Source organism: Puma concolor, chromosome F2 (genome assembly GCF_028749965.1).
Source record: "Puma concolor isolate L17-30 chromosome F2, mPumCon1.1.hap2, whole genome shotgun sequence".
In the NCBI taxonomy this organism is placed as follows: domain Eukaryota; kingdom Metazoa; phylum Chordata; class Mammalia; order Carnivora; family Felidae; genus Puma; species Puma concolor.
In genome coordinates, this window is record NC_141684.1 from 67,724,365 (window position 1) to 67,751,899 (window position 27,535).

The 27,535-nt window shown below is 37.0% G+C and overlaps 1 protein-coding gene across 4 annotated transcripts in view; it reads left to right on the forward strand.

Moving 5' to 3' along the window:
* PDE7A (phosphodiesterase 7A) overlaps positions 1 to 27,535 on the forward strand; it is a 148,708-nt gene that overhangs the window by 59,555 nt on the left and 61,618 nt on the right. The window contains exon 1 of one of the 4 annotated variants that reach the window (XM_025922636.2): positions 20,668 to 21,084. The exons of the other annotated variants lie outside the window; for them this stretch is intronic. Coding sequence (XP_025778421.1) covers positions 21,025 to 21,084 — 60 coding nt within the window. The 5' untranslated portion in view covers positions 20,668 to 21,024. Of the gene's footprint in view, positions 1 to 20,667; positions 21,085 to 27,535 lie in introns of those variants that run through there. 4 annotated transcript variants of the gene reach the window in all.

The following is a 27,535-nucleotide window of genomic DNA, read 5'->3' on the forward strand; positions in this document are numbered from 1 at the left end:
GAAGAAGCGGGGTAGATGTTGGTTATATAATCAACAGTGTCTGCTGCACATGGATTGGGGATGGCACTTCCAATTGTATTATCAGCCTCAATATTCATGTTTCTATTTTGATTGGTAAGGTTTTCCTTTACTCAGAAAAGTTGTGTTTACAGTATTCTTCCCACCTCATTCTGAGAGACCAGTATTACTCTGATACCAAAACCCAACAACAACAACAACAACAAAACAAAAAACAAGGAGACTATAGAACAATACCTGTTATGAATATGGATACAAAAATCCTAAACAATATACTGACTGAATATAGCAACATATAAAAAGAATTATACACTACAACCAAGTGGGATTCATCTCAGGAATGCAAGGTTGGCTTAACATCCAAAAATCAATTATTGTAATCCACCATGGCAACAGAACAATAAAAGCCACATGATCATCTCAATATTCAAAAATAGCACTTAACAAAATCCAACATCCTTTCCTAACAAAACACTCAGAAACCTAGGAATAGAAGTGAATTTCCTCAACCTGATAAAAAGCATCTATGAAAAGCCCACAGCTAACATCATACTTGATGGTAAAAGACTGGTTGCTTTCCCTCATAAGAGCTGGAACAAGACAAGGATATCCACTCATGCTACTTCTGTTCAACATTATATTCAACCTAGAGGTTAGAACCTCTAGGTTCTAACCAGATCATTTAGGCAAGAAAAAAGAAATTCATCCAGATTGGAAAGAAAGAAGTAAAACTCTATTCACAGATGACATGATCTATATAGAAAATGCTAAGGAATCTACTAAAGAATTATTAGAACTAATAATAATATATTATTAATATACAAGATCAGTATACAAAAATTAGTTATGTTTCTGTACACTTGAGATGAACAACCCTAAAACAAACTTAAAACAATTCCATTTCTATAGCAGTAAAAGGAATAAAATACTTAGGAATAAATTTAACAAAAGGAAGTACAAAACTATTCTCTGAAAACTACAAAAGATTGTTTAAAGAAATTGAAGATCCAAATAAGTGGAAAAATACCTGATGTTCATAGATTAAAAGACCTTATATTGTTAAGGTGTCAGTACTCCTCAAGTGGATCTCCACATGCAACACAGTCTCTTTCAGAATCCCAACTGATTTCTCTGTAGAAATTGATAGGCTGACCTGACAATTTAAATGGAATTGCAAGGGACCAGAGTAATGAAAAACAATCTTAAAGAACAAAGCAGGAGGACTCATACTTTCTGATTTCAAAACTTCCTGCAAAGCACCAGTGATCAAGACAGCATGGTACTGACACTTATGGCCCTTAAGTACTTACCTCGGGGACATAGAGATGAGTGGAGTAGAATTGAGAGTCAAGAATCCATGTGTCTGTGGTCACCTGGTTTTTGACTAGAGTGACAAGCCCATTCAAGGGGGAAAGAATGGCCTTTTCAGTAATTGTGCTAGAACAACTGAATAGCCACACAGAAAAAGATGAAATTGATCTTTAGGACTTAAAATGGATCCAAGAACTAATTATAAGAACTAAAACTATAAAACTCTTAGAAGAAAAAACATAGAGTAAATTTTTATGACCTTGAATTGGGCAATGGATTTTTAGATATGACACCAAAAGCATGAGCAACAAAAGAAAAAAATAGATGCCTTAGAATTCATCAAAATTAAAAACGTTTGGGGCACCCGGGTCGCTCAGTCGATTGAGTGTCCGACTCTTGATTTCAGCTCAGGTCATGATGCCAGAGTCGTGGGATCAAGCCCTGCGTGGGCTCCATGATGAGCATGTAGCCTGCTTGGGATTCTCTCTCTCTCTGTTCCTGTCCCACACTTGCACGTGTGTGTGTGCTCTCTCTCTCAAAATAAAAGGAAAAAAAAGGTGTTTTTTAATTAAAAACTTTTTTTAATTAAAAACTTTTGTGTTTCAAAGGACACTCAAGAAAGTTTTAGCCCACAAAATGGGAGAAAATAGTTGCAAACTACATCCAATTAGGGACTTACATCTAGACTATACAAGGAAGTCCTACAACTCAGTAATAAAAAAAGACAACTCAATTTAAAAAATGGGCCAAGGATCTAAATAGGTATTTTTCCAAAAAAGATTTATAAATGACCGATAAGCATGGAAAGATGCTCCAGCATTTCCATCACAGAAATGCAAATCAAAACCACAATGAGAGACAGAATAAAAAATAATAAGTGTTGGCAAGGATGTGGAGAAATCAGAACCCTCATACACTGCTGTTTGGAATGTAAAATGGTGCAGCCACTTTGGAAAACAGTTTGGCAGTTCTTCAGAATGCTAAACATAGAGTTACCAAATGACACAGCAATTTCACTTCTAAGGGAAATGAAAACAGGTCCACACAAAAACTTGAGCATTTATAGCAGCATTTTTCAAATAGCCAAAAAGTAGAAACAACCTAAATGTCTGCCACATGATGAGTAAATAAATAAAAGTGGTATATCCATACAGTAGAATGTTATTCAACCATAAAAAGGAATGAATTTCTGATATTTGTTATAACTTGGATGTACCTGGAAAACTTTTTGTTAAGTGAAATAAACCAGATGCAAAAGGTCACAGTGTGTTATTCCATTTATATGAAATGCCCAGAAAATGTATTTCCATAAGGAAAAAGCAGATTGATGTTTGCCAAGGGCTAGGGGGAAGGGAGAATGGAGAATAACTGCTTATGAGTATGAGGTTTCCTTTGGGATGATGAAATAGTCTAAAATTAACAGTGATGATGGTTGTACATATCTGTAAGTATACTAAACACCATTGTGTTGTATATTTAAATGGGTGAATTGTATGGTTTGTGAACTATATCAAGAAAGCTGTTTAAAAAATGTTATCAGTATTTAAAGCTTCCCTTATGGTTTCAGAATACTTTTAAAGTAGTGATTCAGAAGTTTGAAGAAAAAAGTCCACAATTTTTGTTTCATGGTGGAGTCAGTCATAATTATCTAAAATTCTATCCATCTTCTTTGTCATGAATATAAAAGTTAGAAAAGTATGCCAGAATTGCAATAAGCATTTAAAATTAAACCATCCCAATAGTTATCTTACATGTTGATCTGTTAGTATAAAACTGCTTTGTTTTAGTGTAATACGTGAACAGATGCATGTGAGCTTTGCCTTGCATTTGTTTTTGGAGTTCAGGGGTGCCTGGGTGGCGCAGTCGGTTAAGCGTCCGACTTCAGCCAGGTCACGATCTCACGGTCCGGGAGTTCGAGCCCCACGTCGGGCTCTGGGCTGATGGCTCAGAGCCTGGAGCCTGTTTCCGATTCTGTGTCTCCCTCTCTCTCTGCCCCTCCCCCGTTCATGCTCTGTCTCTCTCTGTCCCAAAAATAAATAAACATTGAAAAAAAAAATGTTTTTGGAGTTCAGTTGCTTTAGTAGAACACAGTTTTACATGAGGAATCATGCACAGGCCTAAATGAAAAAAGAAGGTCCATTCAGAGCCCAAACTTGGCTTATTAGTAACACGTATATAAAACATTCAGATATATGCAGAGAGATGCCAACCGATGGCCTACTTTAAGATTTGTGTAAATATATTTATAATTTATATCTAACTTATAATAGTTAAAATGTTTTAATGTTTGCATATGTGTACTTTTTGAGAAATAATTATTAAAATTCACTCGTTTAAAGTGTACAGTGTGGTTTTTATTCACACGGTTGTGCAGTATTGCACACCTTCACTACTGTCTAATTTCAGAATACTTGCATCACCTAAAAACCACCTGTTAGCAGTCACTCCCCACTGTCCCCTTCCCTAGCCCCTGGCAACTGCGCATCTGATCTCTATCTCTGTGTATTAACATACTGGATATGTGCATTATCAGTACTATAAATTTTAAATAGTTAAAAGTATCCAAGAATTAGAATCAGTTTCAAGACAGTTTGAACATGTATGTTTTACAGTATTCACTTCAAATGATTGAAAAATTCCATGTTTCTAATTTTATAATCAGTCAACTGATCAATCCCTTGTCAGATATTTAGAAAGTTTACAGTTTTTCACTGCTATAAACAGTGTTGTGATGAAAATCTTTGTAGCTAAATCTTCATGCTTACCCATGATAATTTCCTTAAGATTAATTCCTAGAAGTGGTATATAGCTAGTTAAAATGTTAGGTTTAGTTTTAAGTCTTGATACACGTTGCCAAATTACTTGCAAGAAAGCTTATATCAATTTACACTCAAACAGTAATGTAAGAAAAAGGGACACCTGAGTGGCTCAGTTGGTAGATTGTCTGACTTCAGGTCATGATCTCAGGGTTCATGGGTTCAGCCCCATATCAGCTCGCTGCTGTCAGCCTATCAGAGCCGGCTTCAGATCCTCTGTCCCCCTCTTTCTGCCCCTCCCCTGCTTGTGTTCTTCCCGAAATAAATAAATATTTAAAAAACTCAAAAAGTTGTAAAGTGTAATAATACAATAAATAAATATTTTTATGTATAGGGTGATATCTGTCTCCCAATTAAATGTTGACTAATTTTGAAAATTGTTTTCTACTTGACACTTTAGAAACTTTTCAGTGAACAAGTTATTTAAAAATCAACTGTTCTTGAAACATTGTCTCTCATAGCAAAGTTAGTATGGTACCAGTCTATATTCCATATATATATGGTACCAGAACTTCTATTCTAGGTTCTAAACAAGAGACTCTTGGGGCGCCTGGGTGGCGCAGTCGGTTAAGCGTCCGACTTCAGCCAGGTCACGATCTCGCGGTCCGTGAGTTCGAGCCCCGCGTCGGGCTCTGGGCTGATGGCTCGGAGCCTGGAGCCTGTTTCCGATTCTGTGTCTCCCTCTCTCTCTGCCCCTCCCCCGTTCATGCTCTGTGTCTTTCTGTCCCAAAAATAAATAAACGTTGAAAGAAAAAAAATTTAAAAAAAAAAACAAAAAAAAAAAAAACAAAAAAAAAAAACAAGAGACTCTTTAAGTATATTTTATTCATCCATTGTAAACTGACTGGATTACATCTAACTGGTTCAAATTGTCCATAGAATTAAAACTTTCAACTCTATCCAATTCTCTATTTTAGGTGTTTTTTTTTTTTTTTTAAGTTTTCCCAGGAAATCTTGAAATAAGCCATACTAATAGCCAAAAATGACAGGATTTTATTTTTGTCTTTATACAAATACATGTTGGAAATGTCAAAACTGACATAACTTTCCTGAGAGGGGGGAAATTTAGTCTAGATTGAGGAAATGAGTTGGGGACAAGTGTGGTGGCAATAATGTCTAGGCTGTGTTCAGGAAATCTTGAGTAATTGGTTGGAATTAGAATATGTATAGGGGGAAATGATATTAAAAGTTAAGTTTGTACCATAAAATACAAATATTAAGTGGTTTTCTATATCTTCTTGGTAATAAAGCATGCTATAAGATAAGGAAAGATGTATGATAAAGTGCTGTGTTTGCAATTTGATGAGAGGGTTAAATGTTTTTGTGCTCTTTGGTGTGTCCCCCTTTTAACATTGATCATATAGGTTTTTTCTTAGATCAGTTTCTCTCTTTTTTTTTTTATTGATTTTTGAGAGGGAGGGGAGGGGCAGAGAGCGTGGGTCCTTAGCAGGCTCCATGCAGAGCCCATTGTGGGGCTTGGTCTCACAAATTGTGAGATCCTGACCTGAGCTGAGATCAAGAGTTGGACGCTTGACCAACTGAGCCACCCAGGTGCTCCATATCGGTTTTTCTTAGATCACCTAACACCTGCCCCCCCCCCCATCTTAGCAGCTTTTTAGAGAGATGATGGTATATTGAATGGGGCATCTCTCTTTCAGAAGTGGGGGGGTGGGTGGGGAGAGGAGGTTATACATACACACACACCTTGTTTTATCCTCTGGCCAGTAGTTCCCAAATGATAATGGCAAATCCCAGGAGAATCTGGGATTTTGGCAAGGGACTCATGAATATACATGTACTCAAAACAGTAAACTTAAAAATATAAATCTCATGTATGTACTAGTGCTTTTCAAATATAAGGAGATACTGTTGTGATTAAGTAAAATTATTTAAACATAACTACTGAACTCACAATAATTTGTATTTTCTCAATCAGTGGATATGTTTTGCATTGTTTGCTGCAATTGCCAGGTGCAGCCACAAGAGGAGACACAGGAAAGGTTCAGGAGAAAAAACAGAGTTTATTATACTCAGAGATCCTAGAGACAGGAGACAGGGCACACCATGCAGGGCCACAGGGGAGAGCATTAGGCCACTGTCTTTGTTGGGGGTTCTCAGAGAAAGGCAGGGCATAGTGAACAGTTTTGGATTGGCAGATTTGAATAATTTGGGGCCTTGGGCATTTGGAGTGGTCTCTAGTTACCTAGTACCTGGCTCTGGGTGATTACTTTGGGGTACAAGGATCTGATGGAAGAGGTCTGGCTCTGGATAGTTTGCATATCAAGGGCATCCTCCTGGCTGGGCCCTTTGCCGTCTCCAAGAATTGATTAGCTCTAGGACTGGCAGTCTTTTCCCAGTCAGGAAGGTTTTCGTAAGATGTAGGACATCATAATATACAGATTTTCAAAAAATACACACAATACAGGCTATCAGAGGATTAACTTGTATCATGTGGGGGTTTGCAAAGTATTTGATACTTAAGGAAATTAAATACCATGTATGCCAGCCAGGTCTGATTTCTTAAAAGTAAAATTATGATTTAGACTCTGAACCGCTTGGGCAAATTCCTGACTGGTTTAATATTGTGAAATGCAAGCCTGTTGTTCATGGAGGTGACTGCAAATGGACTATTGCCATTGGGTGGCAGCTGGCAAAAAGTTGAAAAGGAGAGAGCATTAGAGTCTAACTTCTTTTACTTAATGATAAATTGTTTTGTTTTTTTTTTAATATTCCTGACTGTTTCATATTGTAACTTAGAGAATAAGTTAGCACTTATTAAGTGCTTAATAAGTTAGCACTGGCTAAAGGGTGGTAGATGATTTTAAAAGGTTAGTAAATTTGAGTTAATAACTTCATTTAGTTAATAACTCTTCATATGTCACAGAATTTAATAAGAACACCTTGGTGTGAAATTCCTGCATTATCTTTATGCATACCATAACTATCTGTTTTTAAATTTTTTTTTTTCTTCAACGTTTTTATTTATTTATGGGACAGACAGAGACAGAGCATGAACGGGGGAGGGGCAGAGAGAGAGGGAGACACAGAATCGGAAACAGGCTCCAGGCTCCGAGCCATCCGCCCAGAGCCTGACGCGGGGCTCGAACTCCCGGACCGTGAGATCGTGACCTGGCTGAAGTCGGACGCTTAACCAACTGCGCCACCCAGGCGCCCCCATAACTATCTGTTTTAATCCTAACTACAATTTGTGTCCAAGTACTTGCCTGTTTTTCAGGTGGAGGAAACGGAGACTTCCAGAATGTAACTTGTATCAAGACTCCATGGGTAGGAAAGGTAGACCTCAGATTTAAATCTTTAATCACATAACCCTTGGGGTGCCTGAGTGGCTCAGTTGGTTAAGTGTCTGACTTCAGCTCTCAGGTCATCCGTGAGTTCGTGCTGACAGCTCAGAGCCTGGAGCCTGCTTGGGATTCTGTGTCTCCCTTTCTCTCTCTGCCCCTCCCCCCCCCACACTCTGTCTCTTTCTGTCAAAAATGAATAAACAGTAAAAACATTAAAAAAAATCTATGATCGCATAACCCAAACTCTGCTCCTTAAGTCCAGATTTTACAGGATACTTATTTGCATGAATTTCAGACTTAAGAGAATTCCAAACTTTAAGGAAAATTAGATATAAATAGTTTTTTGTATGTAATTTTTTGTGTGCTAAAATGCACCTAACATGAAATTTACCATTTTAACCATTTTTGATTGTACCATTAAGTGGCATCAAGTACATTCACAATGTTATTCAACCATCATCACTATCCATTTCCCAAACTTTTTCATCATGCCATACAGAAACTTAGTAGCCATCAAACAATAACTTGCTATTCCCCTCCCCCCCCCCACTGGTGGTAACCTCTATAAAGAAAATATTTTTTAGTGAGAGTTTTGTTGGTGTTAGATAAGTTTTATATTTGTAGAATGTTGAGTATAAATGCATTTCTTTTGAATAAGTACTATGTAGTTCAATGCAAATTAAGTTATTTTTGTCCTTTTAATTCTTTGTCTATTCTATTTTAAACAAAGCATTATAATTATATATGCTAAGTACAGAAGCCTTAGTGTTCTCTTCATTTTATTAAATATAAACAATTGGTGTTTATTTAAGGGAAAGTGGCTCTTTTTTCTGAACCTTAGTAAACTTTTTTTGTACATTGTTCTAGTTACAGCTCCTTAAGGTGGCATTAATTAATCTTAACTGCCTTCGCTGTCAGGTTCGTCAGAAAGGTAGCAAATCCAAAACATGGCAATCTTTTTGCTAGCCTACATAAATTTGTATTCTGTTCTCCTGATGGTTGTCAAATTGCATATGGTTTGATTCAACCTATTTCTTTAATGAACATAAAATGTAATATTGCCCATTGTGTATTACATTAGTAATAGTTACTATTGGTGCTTTGTACTTGGCCAGACCTTGTGCTTTGGTGGGTTTTTTTATTCCATACACCTGTGAGGTTGTGAATAATTCAGAGCTCAGGTTCACCCTGTCTACCTTGACCTTGAAGTGAAAGCCAGCTTCAGTACTCTGCTTACCTTTGTGCATTCCTGCTTTTACTTAGTTTTTGCCCGAGTGTTCCTTAAATTTCTTACCAGCTCATGGATTCATTGCAGTAGATATTTTCTATATTTTCCGCTATTTTCACTTTTCAGTGGTAGGATCTGTTCTCTGAACTAGTCCACTGTTGGAAATGAAAGTGATCTCAGAGACTTTGATAAGAGATTCATTCATTTTACCTTGTAAATAGTATAATAGAAACATGGATTTTGTCCTGGTTAGCTACTATTTACCTCAACGACTTCTTCCAAATCAGTGTCAGTTACAGAACTGGATAGAAGTTTTAGTATTAGCTGCTGTGACTTGCTTTCATCTACTAAAGGAACTAAAGGAGTCTAGACTAGGGAGAGCTAAACCAAAAATTCTTTCTCTGGCCTAGGTCTGGAAGAAACTTTAGACCCAAAAGATTTGGTTTGAGATTTGTTGAGCAGTGGCTTTCTTGTCACTTGATTTTTGTGTTGTATTCAAAGCTGTTTCTTACTGGTTTTAACATTACTGACATGTAAGAGAAAGGAATGTTATTTGCATATTTGTGTGCTGGGTGGGGGTGGGTGCTATTTAATTTGAATTTTACCATTTGTGAGATTTGGCCTTTTGCCCTCCCAGTCCTCTCCTGCTTGTGAGCCTTTAGATTTTGGTCTTAACCATCTTATCTCATTTGGTAATCCTACTATATGGTCTTGATTGGTAGATGATTACCCCCAAATGCCTTTCTCCAGCCCACCTCTCCTTCAAGGCCTTGAGACCCACAAGCCCAGCCACAGAAGGTATATTTCCATTTAGTTGTCCCTGGACCGCTTAACCCTTCACCGAAAGATTAAAGCCAATCAGTGTCTTGAATCTCATCATCTTTCTCCATTCCCATGACTATCCCCCTGTCCTAATCTAGGGCATCATCTCATTCTGGTTTAAGGCCTGGATTAAAAGCCTTCTTACAGATCTCTGGAAGACTGAAGTCCACTGTGCTAATCCATTCCACACACTGGGACCCAAAGTATTTTTTCCAGAATATGATTTATTCATCACTCTCCTATGTGAAATCTTTCAGTGCTCCTCCTTTATCCTTTGTGTACGATTCAGATTCCTTAATACCATTGACCAAAGTCTTTTATTACCTTTCTGGTCTCAGCCTCTTCACCACTCCCAACTTTACTTTATACTTTACCTGTATTAAACTTCTTTTGTGAGTGGGAGGGAGTAGATTTTGCTCCTCTTTTTGAAATTCAAGCTGAAGTACAATTTCTACTCAGTTTGATGAGTTTTAACAAATGCATACACCCATGCAACTAATACTCCAAACGAGATACTGTACTTTGCAATCACCCCCAAAAATTCCTTTGTGCCTGTTTGCATCAGTTCCCCCCCAGCCCCTGCTGTAGACAATCCCTGTTGACTAGTTTTGCCTTTTCTAGAATGCACTTTTTTTTCCCCTGATTTCTTTCACTATCACAGTGTTTTTGAGATTTATCCCTTTTACTGCATGCATGAATCAGTTTCATTTTGTTCCTTAGTAGTAAATAAGTAACCCATTGTATGGATGTATCACAGTTCATTTACCCATTATCAGTTGACGGATACTTGCATCCTCACCAATTTCGACTATTATGAATGAAGCCGCTGTGAACATTCATGTTCAGGTCATTTTTTTGGACATATATTGGATTTGCGGAGTTCGAATTGCTGCACATCCATGCCATCATTAGGTATTGTCGGTCTTTTTAATTTTAGCCGTTCTTGTGGGTGTGTAGTGGTATCTTGTGGTTTCAGTTCTCATTTCTTTATTAAATATGTTCAGCATCTTTTCATGTGCATATTAGTTATTTATCTCCTATTGTGACTTACCTGTTGAAATCTTTAGCGTCTACTTTTAATTGGGTTGTCTTCTACTAAAGCTATGAATTTTTAATATCTATATAATATATTCCAGATACAAGTTCTTTGTCAGATATATGTCAAATTTATGTTGTTCCCCCCTCCAAATTTGCTTTATGTAATTAGGTGGATATAAATTAATGAACAAAAACTTAAGGTATGTGTAACAATTTAACAGAACCTAGTGGTTTACAGGGTGCCTGGGTGGGTCACTTGGTTAAGTGTCCAACTCTTGATTTTGGTTCAGGCCATAATCTCATGGTCGTGAGATCAAGCCCCACATTGGACTCCACACTGAGTGTGGATCCTGCTTGGGATTCTCTCTCTCCCTCTCTCTCTGCCCCCTCCCCGCTCATGCGCATGCTCTCTCACAATAAATAAACATTAAAAAAAAAAAGATACTCGACAATCAAAAAGAATGAAATCTTGCCATTTGCAACTACGTGGATGGAATTAGAGGGTATTATGCTAAGTGAAATTAGAGAAAGACAAATATCATATGACTTCACTCAATGAGGAATTTAAGATAAAAAAATAGATGAACTTAAGGGAAGGGAAGCAAAAATGATATAAAAACGGGGGGGGGGTGACAAAACGTAAGAGACTCTTAAGTATAGAGAACAAAGAGTTGCTGGAGGGATTGTGGGAGGGGGGATGGGCTAAATGGGTAAGAGGCATTAAGGAATCTACTCCTGAAATTATTGTTACACTATATGCTAACTAACTTGGATATAAATTAAAAAATATTTACACAGATATAATGAGAAAATGCTCTTTTGACAAAGGAATAAAATATTGTTTTTAGAATATTTGAATTATTATTAGGGGCCATGAAAAATATAAGCAGATTATGATAAAATAAAAAACCTGGTGGTTTGCTTTTTCATATTTGAGCACTATCTTTCAAAGAGCAGAAGTTTTTAGTTATAATAAAGTCCAATTAACATAAATTTTCTTTTATGATTACTGTTTTTGTATATAGCAATCTTTACTTAACCCAAGATGATGAGTATATTCTCATACTTTTTCTTAGAAATGTTTAGCCTTTATGTTTAAATGTGTGATCTGTGTTAATTTTTTACATAGAGATTGCATGTTGAGGTTCTTTTATTCTTGTATGTTTATATGCTTTCTCCAATGCCATTTTTTGTTGGAAAGACTACATTTTCTTTTGAGTTACTTTGGCACCTTTGTTGAACATCAGTTGGCCACAAAAGTGTTGGTCTGTTTCTGAACTCTGTTCAGTTCTATTGATTTTGTCTGTCTGCGTAATAACCACTATCTGGATAACTGTAGCTTTGAAAGGAGTCTTGAGATCAGGTAGTATAAGTCCTTCCGTGTTTTGTTTTTGTTTTTCCAAAAAAACTTTTGGCTATTTTAGGTCTCTTGTATTTCCTTATAAGTTTAGAATGAGCTTGTCATATTCTCCCCCTTCTCCAAAAAAAAAAAAAAAAAAAAAAAAAAAAAAATAGCATGCTGAAATTTTAATTGGGATTGCCTTGAATTGATAGATTAACTGGGAAAATTGATGTCTTAACAATATTGAGCCTTTCAATCCATGTTTATTAGTTTACTAGGTATGCTGCCCAAACAAAACATCACAACTGGGTGGCTTACAACAACAGAGATTTATTCTCTCATAGTTCTAGAAGCTAGACATCACAAATTAAGATGTCAGCAGGACCATGCTCTCTTTGAAGTCCCCAGGGGAAGAATCTTTCCATGCCTCCTCTGGTGGTTGCTGGCAATCCTTGGCATTCCTTGGCTTGTAGATGCATTATTTCAGTCTCTGCCTCCGTCTTTATATGGCCTTCTCCCTGTGTAGTTGTATGTCTGTGTCCAAATTTCTCTCTCCTTATAAGATCACCAGTTATATTGGACTCAGAACTCATTCTAACCCAGTATGCCCTCATCTTAATTACATCTGCGGAGAACCTGTTTCCAAATAAGGTCACATTCACAGGTATCCAGAGTTAGGACTTTGACATGTCTCTTGAGGGAACACAATTCAGTCCCACAACAACATATGGTATATTTCTCCATTTATGTAGCTCTTCTTTAATTTCTCTCAAAAATGTTTTAAATAGTTTACACTGTATAGATCTTGTTGCACGCATTCTATTAAATTTGTCCCTAAGTATTTCATGTTTGTGGATGCTCTTGGAAATAATATGTATTTGTTTGTTTGTGTGTTTTTTGAGAGAGAGAGAGTGAGTGAGCATGAGCAGGAGAAGGGCAGAGGGAGAGAGAGAATTCCCAGCAGGCTCCACACCAAGCACAGAGTCTGACCCAGGGCTCGATCCCATGACCATGAGATCATGACCTGAGCCGAAATCGAGAGTCAGACACCTAATTGACTGAGCCACCCAGGTGCCCTGGAAATAATATTTTTTAAATTTCATGCTGCAAACATTTTTCATTAGTATATAGAAATACAGCGATTTTTGTATATTGGTCTTATGTTTTGTGACTTTGGTAAATTTTAGTTCTAATAGGGGTTTTTTTTGTAGAGTTTTTAGGATTTCTACATAGACAAACTGATTGTCCTGAAAATAAAGACAGATTTTCTTTTCCTTTCCAATTTGTATGCCTTATGTTTCTTTTTCTTGTCTTAATGCATTAGCTATAACTTATAATACTATGTTGAAGTGGTAGAACAGACATCCTTACCTTGTTCATGATGTTTGGGAAAAAGCATTGTTTTTTGTTGCTCAGTATGATAATGGTTGTAGATTTTTCATAGATCTTCATAAGGTGAAGAAATTTTTCATTTATTATATTATTAGTAGGAGTGTCTATCATAAATGGGTATTGAGTTTTGTTAAATGCTTTTTCTTTGTCAATTGAAGTGATTGTATGATTTTTTTCTTTTAATATGTTGAGTTACATTTAATTGTTTTTTCAAACATTAAGCCAATTTTGGATTCTTGGGATAATTTACCCTTAGTCATAATGCATTTCCTTTTTATATATTGTTGAATTTGATTTTCTAATGTTTTCTTTTTTTTTTTAATTTTTTTTTTAACATTTATTTATTTTTGAGACAGAGAGAGACAGAGCATGAATGGGGGGAGGGCCAGAGAGAGAGGGAGACACAGAATCTGAAGCAGGCTCCAGGCTCTGAGCTGTCGGCACAGAGCCTGATGCGGGGCTCGAACTCACGGACCGTGAGATCGTGACCTGAGCAAAGTCGGACGCTCGACCGACTGACTTTAGGGGCTCGACCCAGGCGCCCCTCTAATGTTTTCTTAAAGACTCTTGTGTCTTATGAGGGGTTTCATCTGTGGTGTCTTTTTCTTATAATGTTTTTGGTTTTGGTATCAACTGATTTGCAGCAATTTTGTTGTCATATCTTGGTGTGGTTTTGTGTTTTTCCTATTTGAAGTTCATTGACCTTCTTCGATTTTGGATTGGTAGTTCTCATCAAATTTGGGAAATGTTTAGGTAATTTACACTGCTCTCTTTTTCTACTCTCTTTATTCAGCTGTTAAGCCCAACTGTGAATCTTTTAATTTAGATACTATATTTATCAGCTACAAATAGTCCATTTTTTTAAAGTTTTAATTTATTTTTTCATTGTTTGCATGTTTTCCTTTAAATCTTTGAAAATATTATATATAATAACATTTTAGAAATTATTTTCTACTAATTCCATCATCTTGATCATTTCTAGGTTTGTTTTTATGACTTGTTACCCCTTGGGTTGGGTTACCTTTTCCTGTTTATTCTCCTAATTTATAATTTTATTTGTCATTCTTAAAAGAGTGTTGAATTGTGATCTGGCAGACAATTTTGTTACTTGCTGATCAGCCTGATCCTTTTCGGCATATTATGAGTTTTGTTAGTGTGGGTCTAGAACGGTGTTGTTCAATAAAATTTTCTGCATTGATGGACTAGTTTTGCCCTTCTCCTAAGGTAGGGCATTTCTGGGGTCTCTGTGGAATGTCCCAGATATTCTGTGAGAGCTCTTTACAGTGGTTGGTTGCAACTCATGTCTCCTTTAGTAGTTCTTCCCTTGGTTATTCTCCTGGCCTCATGGAATCTCATACTGTACATAACTAGCTTAATATTTAGCCAAGGAGTCAAGAAGATTCACTTACAGAATTTTAGAGCCTATTTTCTTCACACTTTCCCTCTTTGGTACTCAACCTACAAATTTCAAGCACTTCAGCTTCCCTGAACTCCAGTGTCTGATTCAATTATAGTATTATGGAATCTTGGAATTGGCAGAGAGCATGAAGATCATTTGTCCTAGCCTGTCTCATAACCTCCTTGACAGAGGCTTGTTTGAGGCAGCTCTTCTCAATTTACATGGCTCAAGTTGTAGAAAGTTCTTAGATAGTAATATTGAATCAAATTCTATTTTCCACAAACTTACTGCATGTTAGTCTTATTTCTACCTTCTGTAATTTCACCAAAAAAAAAGCCAAACTGCTTAGATTATTTTACCTTATAGCTGTTTAACACCAATTCTGCCCCTCTTTATTTCTTTGCCAAAAGCATCTCCGTTCATAATACTGTTATCCCTTATGTATATTATTCTTATCTGCATTTTAAAATGCCATGTATGGGGTACCTGGGTAGCTCAGTTGGTTGACCATTTGACTCTTGATTTTGGCTCAGGTCATGATCTTAGGATCATAGGATTGAGCCCTGTGTCAGCCTCTTCACTGAGCATGGAACCTGCTTAAGATTCTCTCTACTTTCTGGCGCCTGGGTGACTCAGTCGGTTAAGCATCTGACTTCAGCTCCGATCATGGTCTTACGCTCTGTGAGTTCAAGCCCCACGTCGGGCTCTGTGCTGACAGCTCAGAGCATTGAGCCTGCTTCGGATTCTGTGTCTCCCTCTCTCTCTCTCTCTCTCTCTCTCTCTCTCTCTCTCTGTCCCCCATTCATGCTCTGTCTCTCTCTGTCTAAAAAATAAACATTAAAAACAATTTTTTAAAAAAAGATTCTCTCTCTACTTCTCCCTCGGCCCCTTCCCTGCCTTGTACACATGTGCATACTCTCCCTAAAATTAAAAAAAAAAATAAAAATAAGATATAAGGGGTGCCTCAGTGGTTCAGTCGGTTAAGTGACTTTGGCTCAGGTCATGATCTCACAGTTTGTGAATCCAAGCCCCACATCGGACTCTCTGATGTCAGCACAGAGCCTGCTTCAGGTCCCTTGTCCCCCTCTCTTTCTGCCCCTCTCCCACTCACTCACACACACACACACACTCTCAAAAAAATAAACATTTTTAAAAAATAAATAAAAAATAAAATGCCATATATGTATGCATCTTCCAGTGTGATATTCAGACTGAACTCAGTCTCATAAAAGTGGTCTGTATTGAGAATAAGGGAACATCCTCTATCTGGATACTTATTTGACTTTCAGTGTCTCCTAAGATTGCCTTTAATTACTGTCTCTTATTTAGAGATTAAACATTCTGACTTTTTTTATTTGTAATTAAGCATGCTGTTTTATCCTTTGCATTTATATGCAGATTTGATATGCATTTGTCTGATCTGCACCCCAATAAATGAACTGTGGAACTAGACGAGGTCAAGAGCAGAGTTCTGTTAGTTACCTCTAGAATTCTTCCACCAGTTTGATATCAAGTACTTAATCTCTGGGTATGTTTTAGTCAGCTAGGAGTCTGCCTAAATGTAGTGTGGGGCTCACATTGCTCTGGGTTTTTTTTTTAAGATTGCCACCAGAGGGCGCCTGGGTTGCGCAGTCGGTTAAGCGTCCGACTTCAGCCAGGTCACGATCTCACGGTCCGTGAGTTCGAGCCCCGCGTCAGGCTCTGGGCGGATGGCTCGGAGCCTGGAGCCTGTTTCCGATTCTGTGTCTCCCTCTCTCTCTGCCCCTCCCCCGTTCATGCGCTATCTCTCTCTGTCCCAAAAATAAATAAAAACGTGGGGAAAAAAAATTAAAAAAAAAAAAGTTTTAAAAAGATTGCCACCAGAGACTTCATGTGCAGCTTTGCTGAAATTAAGGTGTCCCCTGTTTATGACATTCTCCTGGTCTAATAACATACCAGTAGTCTTACACTTACAGCATGCACGTTGATGTTCTTTTTCTAAGTTCATACTCTATAGATCTGCACTACTGTTTTTTCCTTCTAAAAATCGCAACCACTTCTACTTTTCCATAATTTTTAATATATCATGAACAATGGTTCAATATGCAAATCTCAGTTCTTTTAGTATCATAAGACAGTTGTCTGTAACAGAAGACTTGAATGTTTTGTAAAATGTCAAGGTGCTTTTACTGCTTCCTCCATACTCTAGGACTAATCACATGCCCATTGTCGTCAACTACTGAGATACTATGTAACAAAAAACTTAATTCGGAGCTGTAAATCAATATGATACAAAGGTCTTAATTTACTGGTAAAATTCCCATGTTACCATAGTTTTAAAATATTTTTGTTATTGAAGCTTCATTTTTTTGTCACTTTCCTATCTCTTGAAATTCATACCATTTGAAGAATAATAAGCCCTGATATGTGGGTTTGAACAAAAAACCTGCTTTGACACATTATTTGCTGTGAAAATTGGCTGGAATTCAAAATGATAAAAGCACAATTGGAAGGTTTTGACTATAGTGTTTATATTTTTCTATTACAAGTTTCGTTATAGTTTTCCACAGACACAACATTTGTATAAAGAACTCTGGGATAGGCTATTTCTGTCCATGAGAATCCAAAATTATAGACGCTGATGTCAATGCAGATGAGGGTAGCCTAATTTGGTTAAGGGAAGGACATGCTGAGTCTCTATATGGATAGCTAAAGGCTATTGCCAAGATTGACAGGTGTCCTGTGGGTGGCAGAGAGCCCCAGGGATAAAATTTGCACTTGGATTACTTCTCTAAAACACAATGATCAAAGTCAATGTCTTTTCTTTCTATTGATCACAGTTTTAAACTATTTTAACATAGTCTGCCTTTAATACTTTGATTTTTCAGATATTAGCCCCAGAAAGTTAAAAAAAAATTATACTTTGTTCTTAAAGTATCAAATTCTGTTTTTGAAAGCTTAGTTGTATCCTATGCCTTAATTTTTCTAGTATAGTCTGATTTTTTTGTTGTTGTTATCCTTCCATGTTTCACTAACGCTTTGGGGTGAGAAAAGTTCATGTAAAAGGATACATGTGTCATTAGTGTAAAAGAGGTAGCTTTTTCTTTATGGAATAATTTACATGATTCAATCTGGAAAGATTAATATTTAGGAGAATTTTCTATGAAATACACATAATGTAAAGGAATATTCATACTAATTTGGTAGCAGCTTTTGCTTTTATTTCATCTTATTGAATTTTTTATTGTTAAAAGAAGTCTTGTGACTTATAAATTAGTAGTAAATATCTCATATCTCACAAAAAGAAAAAAATTTAAACCTATTAGGTCCATGCCATTAAGAGTGTTAAGGGTACTGTTTTAAGAAAAAAATTACATTGCCTAAGATTTTTGTAAGATTCGAATGATGTACATGTATCATTAGCAATGAAGGATCTATGGGTTTTTTTAGGCATAAATTCAATACTGTTTCTATTCAAATAGAGAATGTTCTAATTTGGGAGGCTTGTGTCCTGATTATCTCTGTATTTTACTGTTAGACATACAGTAGAAATTTAAGAAGAGGGTGCTGGGAAAACCACTTTAGGGAGCCAACCTATTCACTAGTGTGAACAATGAAAGCCAAGACCCTAGCTCTCCTAGGCCCTAGACAAGCACAGTGCAAGTTGCCCTCATAGATCCGTGTGACTTCAGTTAAGTCTTTTGTTGGGTTGAAGCTGGAGTGATTAGGTCAGTATCCTTCTTGGGTCTTAAATATCTAATTCTGATGTGGCAAAAATTTACTGAGAGCTGCTATAAGCGAAGTATTCTTGTATGACACTCTTGTAAGTCCTGTGAAGGTGAGGAGTAGAAGGGCCTGCGAAGTGGTGACTTGCCCTGGCTCACTCAGCTCTTGGGAGTAAAGATGCGAAATAAGCCCAGATTCTTGTCTCTAAGACTAGTAGAGTTTTGAGATGGTGGAAATAAACTCTTGACAGAAATTCACTTAAATGAGAGAACTGTTAGGACTGCCTTTCTTACTGTCTTTTTTTTTTTTTTTTCTGTGTCTCAATTCTGATTCTTGCCTTTTTTTTCCTGTTCGAGCCTTCCTTTGTAGACTAAATGAAAATGCAGATCCTTGAGCTCACCGTTAACCAAAAAGACATAAAAATATTTAAGTACTGTACTGAAAACAGCAATCTTGTATTTGCTTCTCAAAATTTGACTCTTTAAGTAGCTGATTGGAAAGGAAGTATGAAAATGAGATGTACTCCTGGACTGAGCATCACGGTGATGGGCTAATTCAGAGTGTGCAACATGGGCTAGAGTGGCAGATAATGACCTCAAGTCTGTGGTGGCCACTGGTGCAGGCTCCACAGCCCCTTACCCATGGCCACCAGCATTTCTCCTGAGACTCTGGTGAATACGTGTTCTGCTGCTCTGTCCTGCCCCTGGGCATCCTTTCGTTTTGGTTACTGGAACCCTACTAGAATGCAGAGAGTAATGAAAGACCCTGACAATCTCATGTCACGCTTAGGTTCCTGACAAAAAAAGTCTTCTCCATTTGTTCAAGGATTGCATTACAGCTTGTTAGTTCAGTAGCAAGAAGAGATATACATAATGTATAAGGTAGAGTGAGAAATTTATGACCATGTGTTATAAACGGTTTCAATTTAGGAAAATTTTGATTTAGATCTGCTAATTTAATTTATGCTTCATTTTGACAGGTCTAGAATTAACTTTTCTTTTAAATAAACTCTTCGTACTGAGGATTGGATCATGAAAATAGCATTAGTATTTGACCCATTTGGGCTATTTCAAATATTTTAGAACCATCCTTTGTGTGGTGTTGACATGCAGATGCCTCTGTCTTGTCACGGACTGCAGTCTGGCAGTCCTGTCACGTCCTCAGTATTTCTCCGGCCAGCCCCCTCTCTTCATCTCTACCACCCAGCCTAGGCTCATGTCCTCTCGCCTGGACCTCTGCAGTGGCCTCTTAACTGCCTGGCCAGCTCTACCCCACAGAGCTGTCCTTAACCAATACCTGCTGAAGCTCTTTAGGGTAGCTTTCAGGATGAAGACCAAACACCTTCACATGGACTCCGCTTTGGCTCGCCCTGGGTTCTAGCCACCCCTGTTCTTGCCATCTGTTCTTACTGTGCTTTGTTTCATCAGTTCCTTGACCATCATGTGTTATGGTGTCTACACAGATCACTCTTCCTGTCCTCTTCATGTTCTTGCCCCTTCATTTCAGCTCAGGGACATTTCAGGAACTGTGGGAAGAAGACCCTCACCTCTCAATTAGGTCAGATCCAGGCTGTGTTGGCAGTTCTTACCTCCACTTCATTGTGGACACTTGTTACATGTGCAATTTTGCACTTATTTTTGTAGACTTTGGTTACAGGAGACTCTGACAAAACTGTAAGCTTCTCAAGGGCGGGAGCCATTTCTGTTTTCACTGGGTGATGATGCCCTTGGCATCTAGCACAGGGCCTGGTGCATAGGAGCAGCATAGTAAGTATTTGCAGAATACTTGGATGAAAGTTTCAGGAAAGACTTTCTCAGCAGTACTACCTGCAACCTGCTGGCTGCTATGAGGTCATGAAGGTGGATGAATATAGGCACACTTGGCTAATAGAGAGTTCACTCACCAGCCAAGAAAAGGCGACATGTAGTAAAAAATATTGTAATTATAAGCAAGATGGCATTTAGGACGTAGAAATAATATACTTTTAATTGTCTGAAAATGCGCTGTTAGACTGGCCTTTGTCAATAAATGCTAAATGAGTGAATTATAATGTTAAATAGGGCCGGCAATATTTATGAAAGACTCTAACATTCATAAAGTAATCCTAGCCCTAAAGGAAATAAAAAGTCAAACAAATTCAGTGTTAAAAGTTGAAAAGAAAGAATAAAATGCATTAATATTTTTAAATGCCAGGACATTATACTTGTGAAGCTTGTCTATGTGAAAGAAATTAGGAAATTTTTTGTATTGCTAAACATTTTTGGGAAGTTGTGTCAAAGCACTCTGTTTAGTATTCAGATGTAGAAGTCTTTGGGGCTAGCCCGAGACCTCTTCTGTCTACATTTTGTGAGACTTTTAGGTCAGCTCTCACTAAGGTTTTTCCTTTCCTCTTCCAACATTACTTCTGCTCTCCCCCAACCCTGGGGTTGTAGCATTAAGCACGCGCTGGGTAGGAAGGCTGGCTGGCAGCGCCTTCTCAGAGGAGTCAGGTGATCGTTGTTTGAAGGCAGCTGCTTGAGGTTCAAGGCAGTCAGTGTCCCCTCTCTTCTGCCTCCGGACAGCTGGTTATTATCAAACTCGTAATAAGTCTTCCTTACTCATTGCCTGCTGGAAGAGGAGGGAGATTATGCAGTGGGCTTTTGGTTGATCCAATGGGAATTACATTGATCTGGTGTCTGGCTGTGGTTCTTATCAAGTGGATCGCCTCTAAGGTAGGCCATCTTTATTTTTAGGATTGTGACGTTCATCATTAGTTTATATATTTGATTGGAATAGAATTACTATGAATTTCTTTTGCTTCAGTTTTTATTTTTCTGATTGAAAGAGCTATGATTTTTACCTGTCAGCTGAAAAGCTTAATTGTGGTTAAGCGTGTAATTTTTATTCTTCCCCCCACCTTATTCCTCCATTTAAGGGCTTTTTATGGTATCATTCCTCGGTATTGAAGTAGCTTCCCTCAGTATCATCCCCTTAAAGAAGTTTTTATAGTTATAGAAATATACCTTTTAAGATTAAATAATTATTAAACAATTTATAGTTTTGGTATACATATTTTAAATACTTTTGGAGATAAGAATTTCCTAATACTTACGTTTAATGTATAGTTGTTGAGAATTTCTGAACAGTTAGGAACTTTTTAAAAACTAAATAATAACCTCTCGTGTTCTCTGTTAAAGTGTTACTGCTACTAAGATGTGTACCTAACTTATAATATGTTGGAAAAAATGTAAGATTTATTATGTGTCTGTTGTTTTTGAACTTGAATTCTGAGGATCAGGATTCAGAAATGCTTCCATCTAGACAAAAGTCTCAAACTAAAGTAGGAAATATTTAAGAAGACACTATGTGAAATTATTTTTTCTATACTTGTCTAAAAATGATCGTATCTTTCTTCCATCATGCAGCTTTTTTCTTCCTGTATTAAATTGAAGAATATTCACTTAAGATTTATAAGGCCAATCAGTATTTGCTAAGTAACACAAAGCTTCCATAAAGTTAAATTTCTTTTCCAGCCAGGGTTTTAATCCTTGATACATAATTTTTCGCATTTAAGCATAATGTTTTAAGCATAACTAAGTGTCCCTTACGTGAAGTAGTCTTAGTGAATATGATTGAAGAAATCTCTTAAAAAATTATCTCTTAAAAAAAAACAACAGTGTACTCAAATTTTTAAAACCCTTGTGTTTTGTAAGTTAAGAATTAGTTTTGTTGCACTGACAGCTGTTTACTCATTGTTTTTAAAGGATTAGCTTACCAAGTTATTGAATGAAGGTCAAGTTAGTACTAATAACACGTTAATTGAGTTGTGGATGTTTTCAAAGACTTTTTACTTTTTTTCTAACCAGCAAAAAATTAAGCTTTTAAACAAAAAGAATGTTAACATTTTAAGTTTGTGTTATTTTTTGAAAAATACAATGTTTGCATAGGCCAGAAGAATGGGAAGGATACTAATTATTCAGTAGATCGATGCAGATAGACAGTCAAACACCAGCATGTTTCTCTAGCACGTGTAAGATGAATATGCCCTTAAAAAGCTCATTTTACTACAGCAGAGAAAACTGCTTTTAAAACTTTGACTGGACTTGCATCTTTTGTAGTCTGGTGCTGTTGTTTAGTAATGTTACCAAAAAACGTATTTAGTGCTACTGTTGATTAAGCCCTCTGACCAGTGGTTTACAAATCCACAAAATGGAGCCAACAAAACCTACCTTGTGAAGGTCTTGTATGGATTGAGATTTTGTATGAAAGCACCTGTAACAGTTCCTCACCCACAGTAGGAGTCCAGCAAGTGTTAGTTAATATATTATTACTTTTTCCATGTAAGGGAAATAAACATACTTTTGCACAGTAGATCATTTTAGTGGAAAACTTAAACAGGATAAAAACAGATAAAAATATCTTTGCTCGGTTTTTTAAAAGGTCTGTCTTTAAAAATTATGTATTAACTAATATTGGAACAATTTTTACACCTTTTGACATTCACTTCATAAGTCAGATCTTTGGTGGAAGAGAGATTCATCCTGATTTAAGATGAGCGAGTTTCTAACCGGGCACTCAGAAGTCCTGTTAGCATGGCAGTGGATACTTTGGAACCTTAAAATTTAACTTGTTTATGCTGTGGCTGTCAGTTTCTGATTAGCTCAGCCTCGCCCATGTTTTGACCTATACTGGTTTGCTTTACAAGCTGTTCCCAGGATGGCTAAATTAGAAAAGTCACGAGTAGAAGCTTCTCAGTTATTTCCATTCACTGGTGAGGTGAGGTGGAAATGTGGATGATAGCTCAGAGTGTTTTATGACTGTCAGTGACACAGGATTTGGATTAACTTTGTTTTGTTATTTTTATTAAAAATAGAATTTTACTAGCATATGACTTTAAATTGGTAATCTTTAAAAAATATGTGTTACGTCTGTGCTGCAGTGTTGGTGTATAAAGCACTCATAACTATGGTTTAAAATAACTAATTCTAACATGCAAATCAAATTTTTATTGTTCTTCATAATTTACAATGTATTTTTCAAAAATGTGTTACTTTATTCTACCTCAATTGCTTACTGAGAGAATTTAATAATATTTTTAATAATAATATTTTTAATCTTGGTCTGTGAGGAGATAAATGAATGAATTATCCCTGAGGATATATTTGTTGATGGGTTCAGATAGATATATTTTAAGGTCCATCCTTTAAAATTGTCTTATTTGAATTTATTTTATAAGAGTTATGTGTGGTTTTATGTAGCATTTAAACTATTTTTGGATAAAACTTAAATTAGTAATGAATAGAATAATTTGAATAATTTGTACTTCACCAAGGAATTTAACATATTTAAAATTCTATTCTTTTGCCAGGTTTTTATGATTAATATAGACCTTATCACTCTTATTTCTAAATTAATGCCTCTATAAATAAGTCTAAAGGGATTACCTTAAAAGAAATTTAGTATGCCATAGATATAATTTAGATCCTGTTAACTAACTAGTTTTTGACTTACATTATTTTAACAGAGCACTGATATTAGTCTTTCTCAGTCCTTGTAATGAGATTTTACGTTCCTAATTAGTGGCTGTTTTAGTAAATAGTCATCCTATATTAAAGAAAATAGTAAGGCCAGTCACTTTCCTAAAGAGGGCTGTTAGAGATAACAAGTTACAATTCGTTTTAACAACCTGTTTATCCAAGTTGTTATTGGACACTAGCAGGTTAATAGGTGATGGCCATGACAAGCATTACATAGTGATATCTATAGTTTCATTAATATGTCCTGGCTGATAGAAATATTTATTTCCACATGTATGCTCTCTACTAGGTTTTCCTCTAATATGGTGGTATTAAGGGGAGGCCTGTAATCTAATAAGCTAAATGTCTTAGGGGAGGATCGACAGCAAGTATGAGAGGTGCCTTTTCATACCAAGTGATTACAGTGGCTGTTTGCTCCAGAATAAATAGTTTACCCTGAAACTGTTTTAATTTACACTGCAGTAGGCTTCCTTCGGATAGTACTCTGTTGGTAGAAGACACTTTAAGCATGATGCTGCTATGAGTGTATTATTTAGTCCCTTGGGATTTTAGATCAAGCTTTTCTTTATAGCTTTCTTTGTAGTAGATTTTTATTTTACTTTTTACTTTTAATTTTATTTTGTGAATATATAATAACTGCACATGTTACAGAATTCAACAGGGGAGTCTAGGTATCTCAGTCAGTTAAGCATCCAATTCTTGGTTTTAGCTCAGGTCATGATCTCACAGTTTTGTGGGTTCTAGCCTCACGTTGGGCTCCGTACTGTCAGCGCAGAGCCTGCTTGGGTTTCTCTGTCTCCCTCTCTCTCTGTCCTTCCCCTACTCAGCTGTCTCTGTCTCTCTCTCAAAAAAGAGAAAGAATTCAACAGATAAACATTGAAAAGTCTTCCTATCTCTGTCCCTCAGGCTCCCTGGAGACAATCAGTGTTAGAAATTAGAAATTAGAAATTTATCTTTGTTTGAAGCTTTTTTGTTTTTGTAAGGATACCTGAAATTGTGTTAAGAGTTTAATTGACATTTTTCTCTTACATGATAAGCATTATAAGGAGATAATAACAATGATTTGGGGAATTATTTTGCAAACTAAATCCAAGTAAGGGCTATAAATAAAAGTAAATTTCTTTATAGTGATAGTGGTAAAAAGATTATTTTTCCTTGAGATTTCTAGGTGTGTGTGTTCAGGAGTTGTAAATCTCATGCCAGAATTTTGTGAGGGAAGAAGATCATTAATCTGATTTGTAGAAATATCTCATTGCTTTAATGTTTATTACTTTTGTTAATGAAGTCGAGCATCTTGTGTTTATGGGCTTATTATTTCTTTTCCTGTGAATAATATGTTTATGTCCTACCTGTTTTCCACACTATTATTCATCACTTTCTAGTTGATTTGTAAGGCACTTTTTTGTTCCTTCCGTTTTTGAGTATAGTAGCAGGAAATTTGCCCTTTGTCATGTCTGTTGAACTCATTTTGATCCATCTTTCATGACTTCTAGACATGTCTTGTAGATAAGTTAGAAAGGTCTTTCCAATAGGGGGTTTGATCAGTTTTATTTTCTAGATTTTGAAATCTGTCTTTATATCAATTCTGGTATTCATGAGTTTATTCATCAACTTAATAAATTCACTAATTTATTTAGAATCTACTAAAAGCTACTGTTTTAGGGGTCAGGGGTACCATGGAAAATCAGACACAGTTGCTGCTCTTGTGGAACTTCCATTTTAGAACGAGCAAACAAAGATAGCCATATACCAGCTAAGTGTCATACAGAGCAGGAAAGTAGGGCTATGGGAGAAGGTGGCTTTCAGATGACTTTTGATTTGGTAGTCTTGGAATGCCTCTCTGGAGAGATGACATTTCATCTAGAACCTGAGAGATAAGAAGAGAACAGTGATGCAGTGATCCTGGACGAGAGAACAAGTATAAAGGCTGCATCTGTCTGTGGTGCAGTTGAGGAACAGCAAGGAATCCAGTGTGGCTGGGTCGTGGTGGTGAGGGTAGGTCAGAGGACACAAGGACTGAGAGGTAGGCAGATCACGGAGGCCTTTAGAAATCAGAGCTTGTGGCACAAAAACAGACACATAGACCAATGGAGTAGAATAGAAACCCCAGAACTAGACCCACAAACGTATGGCCAACTCATCTTTGACAAAGCAGGAAAGAATATCCAATGGAAAAAAGACAGTCTCTTTAACAAATGGTGCTGGGAGAACTGGACAGCAACATGCAGAAGATTGAAACTAGACCACTTTCTCACACCATTCACAAAAACAAACTCAAAGTGGATGAAGGACCTGAATATGAGACAGGAAACCATCAAAACCCTAGAGGAGAAAGCAGGAAAAGACCTCTCTGACCTCAGCCTCAGCAGTTTCTTACTCGACACATCCCCAAAGGCAAGGGAATTAAAAGCAAAAATGAACTACTGGGACCTTATGAAGATAAAAAGCTTCTGCACAGCAAAGGAAACAACCAACAAAACTAAAAGGCAACCAACGTAATGGGAAAAGATATTTGCAAATGACATATCGGACAAAGGGCTAGTATCCAAAATCTATAAAGAGCTCACCAAACTCCACACCCGTAAAACAAATAACCCAGTGAAGAAATGGGCAGAAAACATAAATAGACACTTCTCTAAAGAAGACATCCGGATGGCCAATAGGCACATGAAAAGATGCTAAACGTCGCTTCTCATCAGGGAAATACAAATCAAAACCACACTCAGATACCACCTCACGCCAGTCAGAGTGGCCTTAATGAACAAATCAGGAGACTATAGATGCTGGAGAGGATGTGGAGAAATGGGAACCCTCTTGCACTGTTGGTGGGAATGCAAACTGGTGCAGCCACTCTGGAAAACAGTGTGGAGTTTCCTCAAAAAATTAAAAATAGACCTACCCTCTGACCCAGCAGTAGCACTGCTAGGAATTTACCCAAGGGATACAGGAGTACTGATGCATAGGGGCACTTGTACCGCAATGTTTATAGCAGCACTCTCAACAATAGCCAAATTATGGAAAGCCTAAATGTCCATCAACTGATGAATGGATAAAGAAATTGTGGTTTATATACACAATGGAGTACTACGTGGCAATGAGAAAGAATGAAATATGGCCCTTTGTAGCAACATGGATGGAACTGGAGAGTGTGATGCTAAGTGAAATAAGCCATACAGAGAAAGACAGATACCATATGTTTTCACTCTTATGTGGATCCTGAGAAACTTAAGAGAAACCCATGGGGGAGGGGAAGGGAAAAAAAAAAAAAGAGGTTAGAGTGGGAGAGAGCCAAAGCATAAGAGACTCTTGAAAACTGAGAACAAACTGAGGGTTGATGGGGGGTGTGAGGGAGGGGAGGGTGGGTGATGGGTATTGAGGAGGGCACCTTTTGGGATGAGCACTGGATGTTGTATGGAAAACAACTTGACAATAAACTTCATATATTGAAAAAGAAATCAGAGCTGGGTGCTGGACTTTATTCCAAGTGTGTGGAGAACCATTGGAGGATTTTGAGCAGATGCTGAGTTGTTTGCTATTGCTTCTGTGTGAAGAGTGGACTGGAGGCCAAGAGATGTATCAGAAAAACTAGTCAGCAGCCCGCTGCAAGAGTCCAGGTGTAGAGGTACTCTCGCCTGAGATGGAAGGA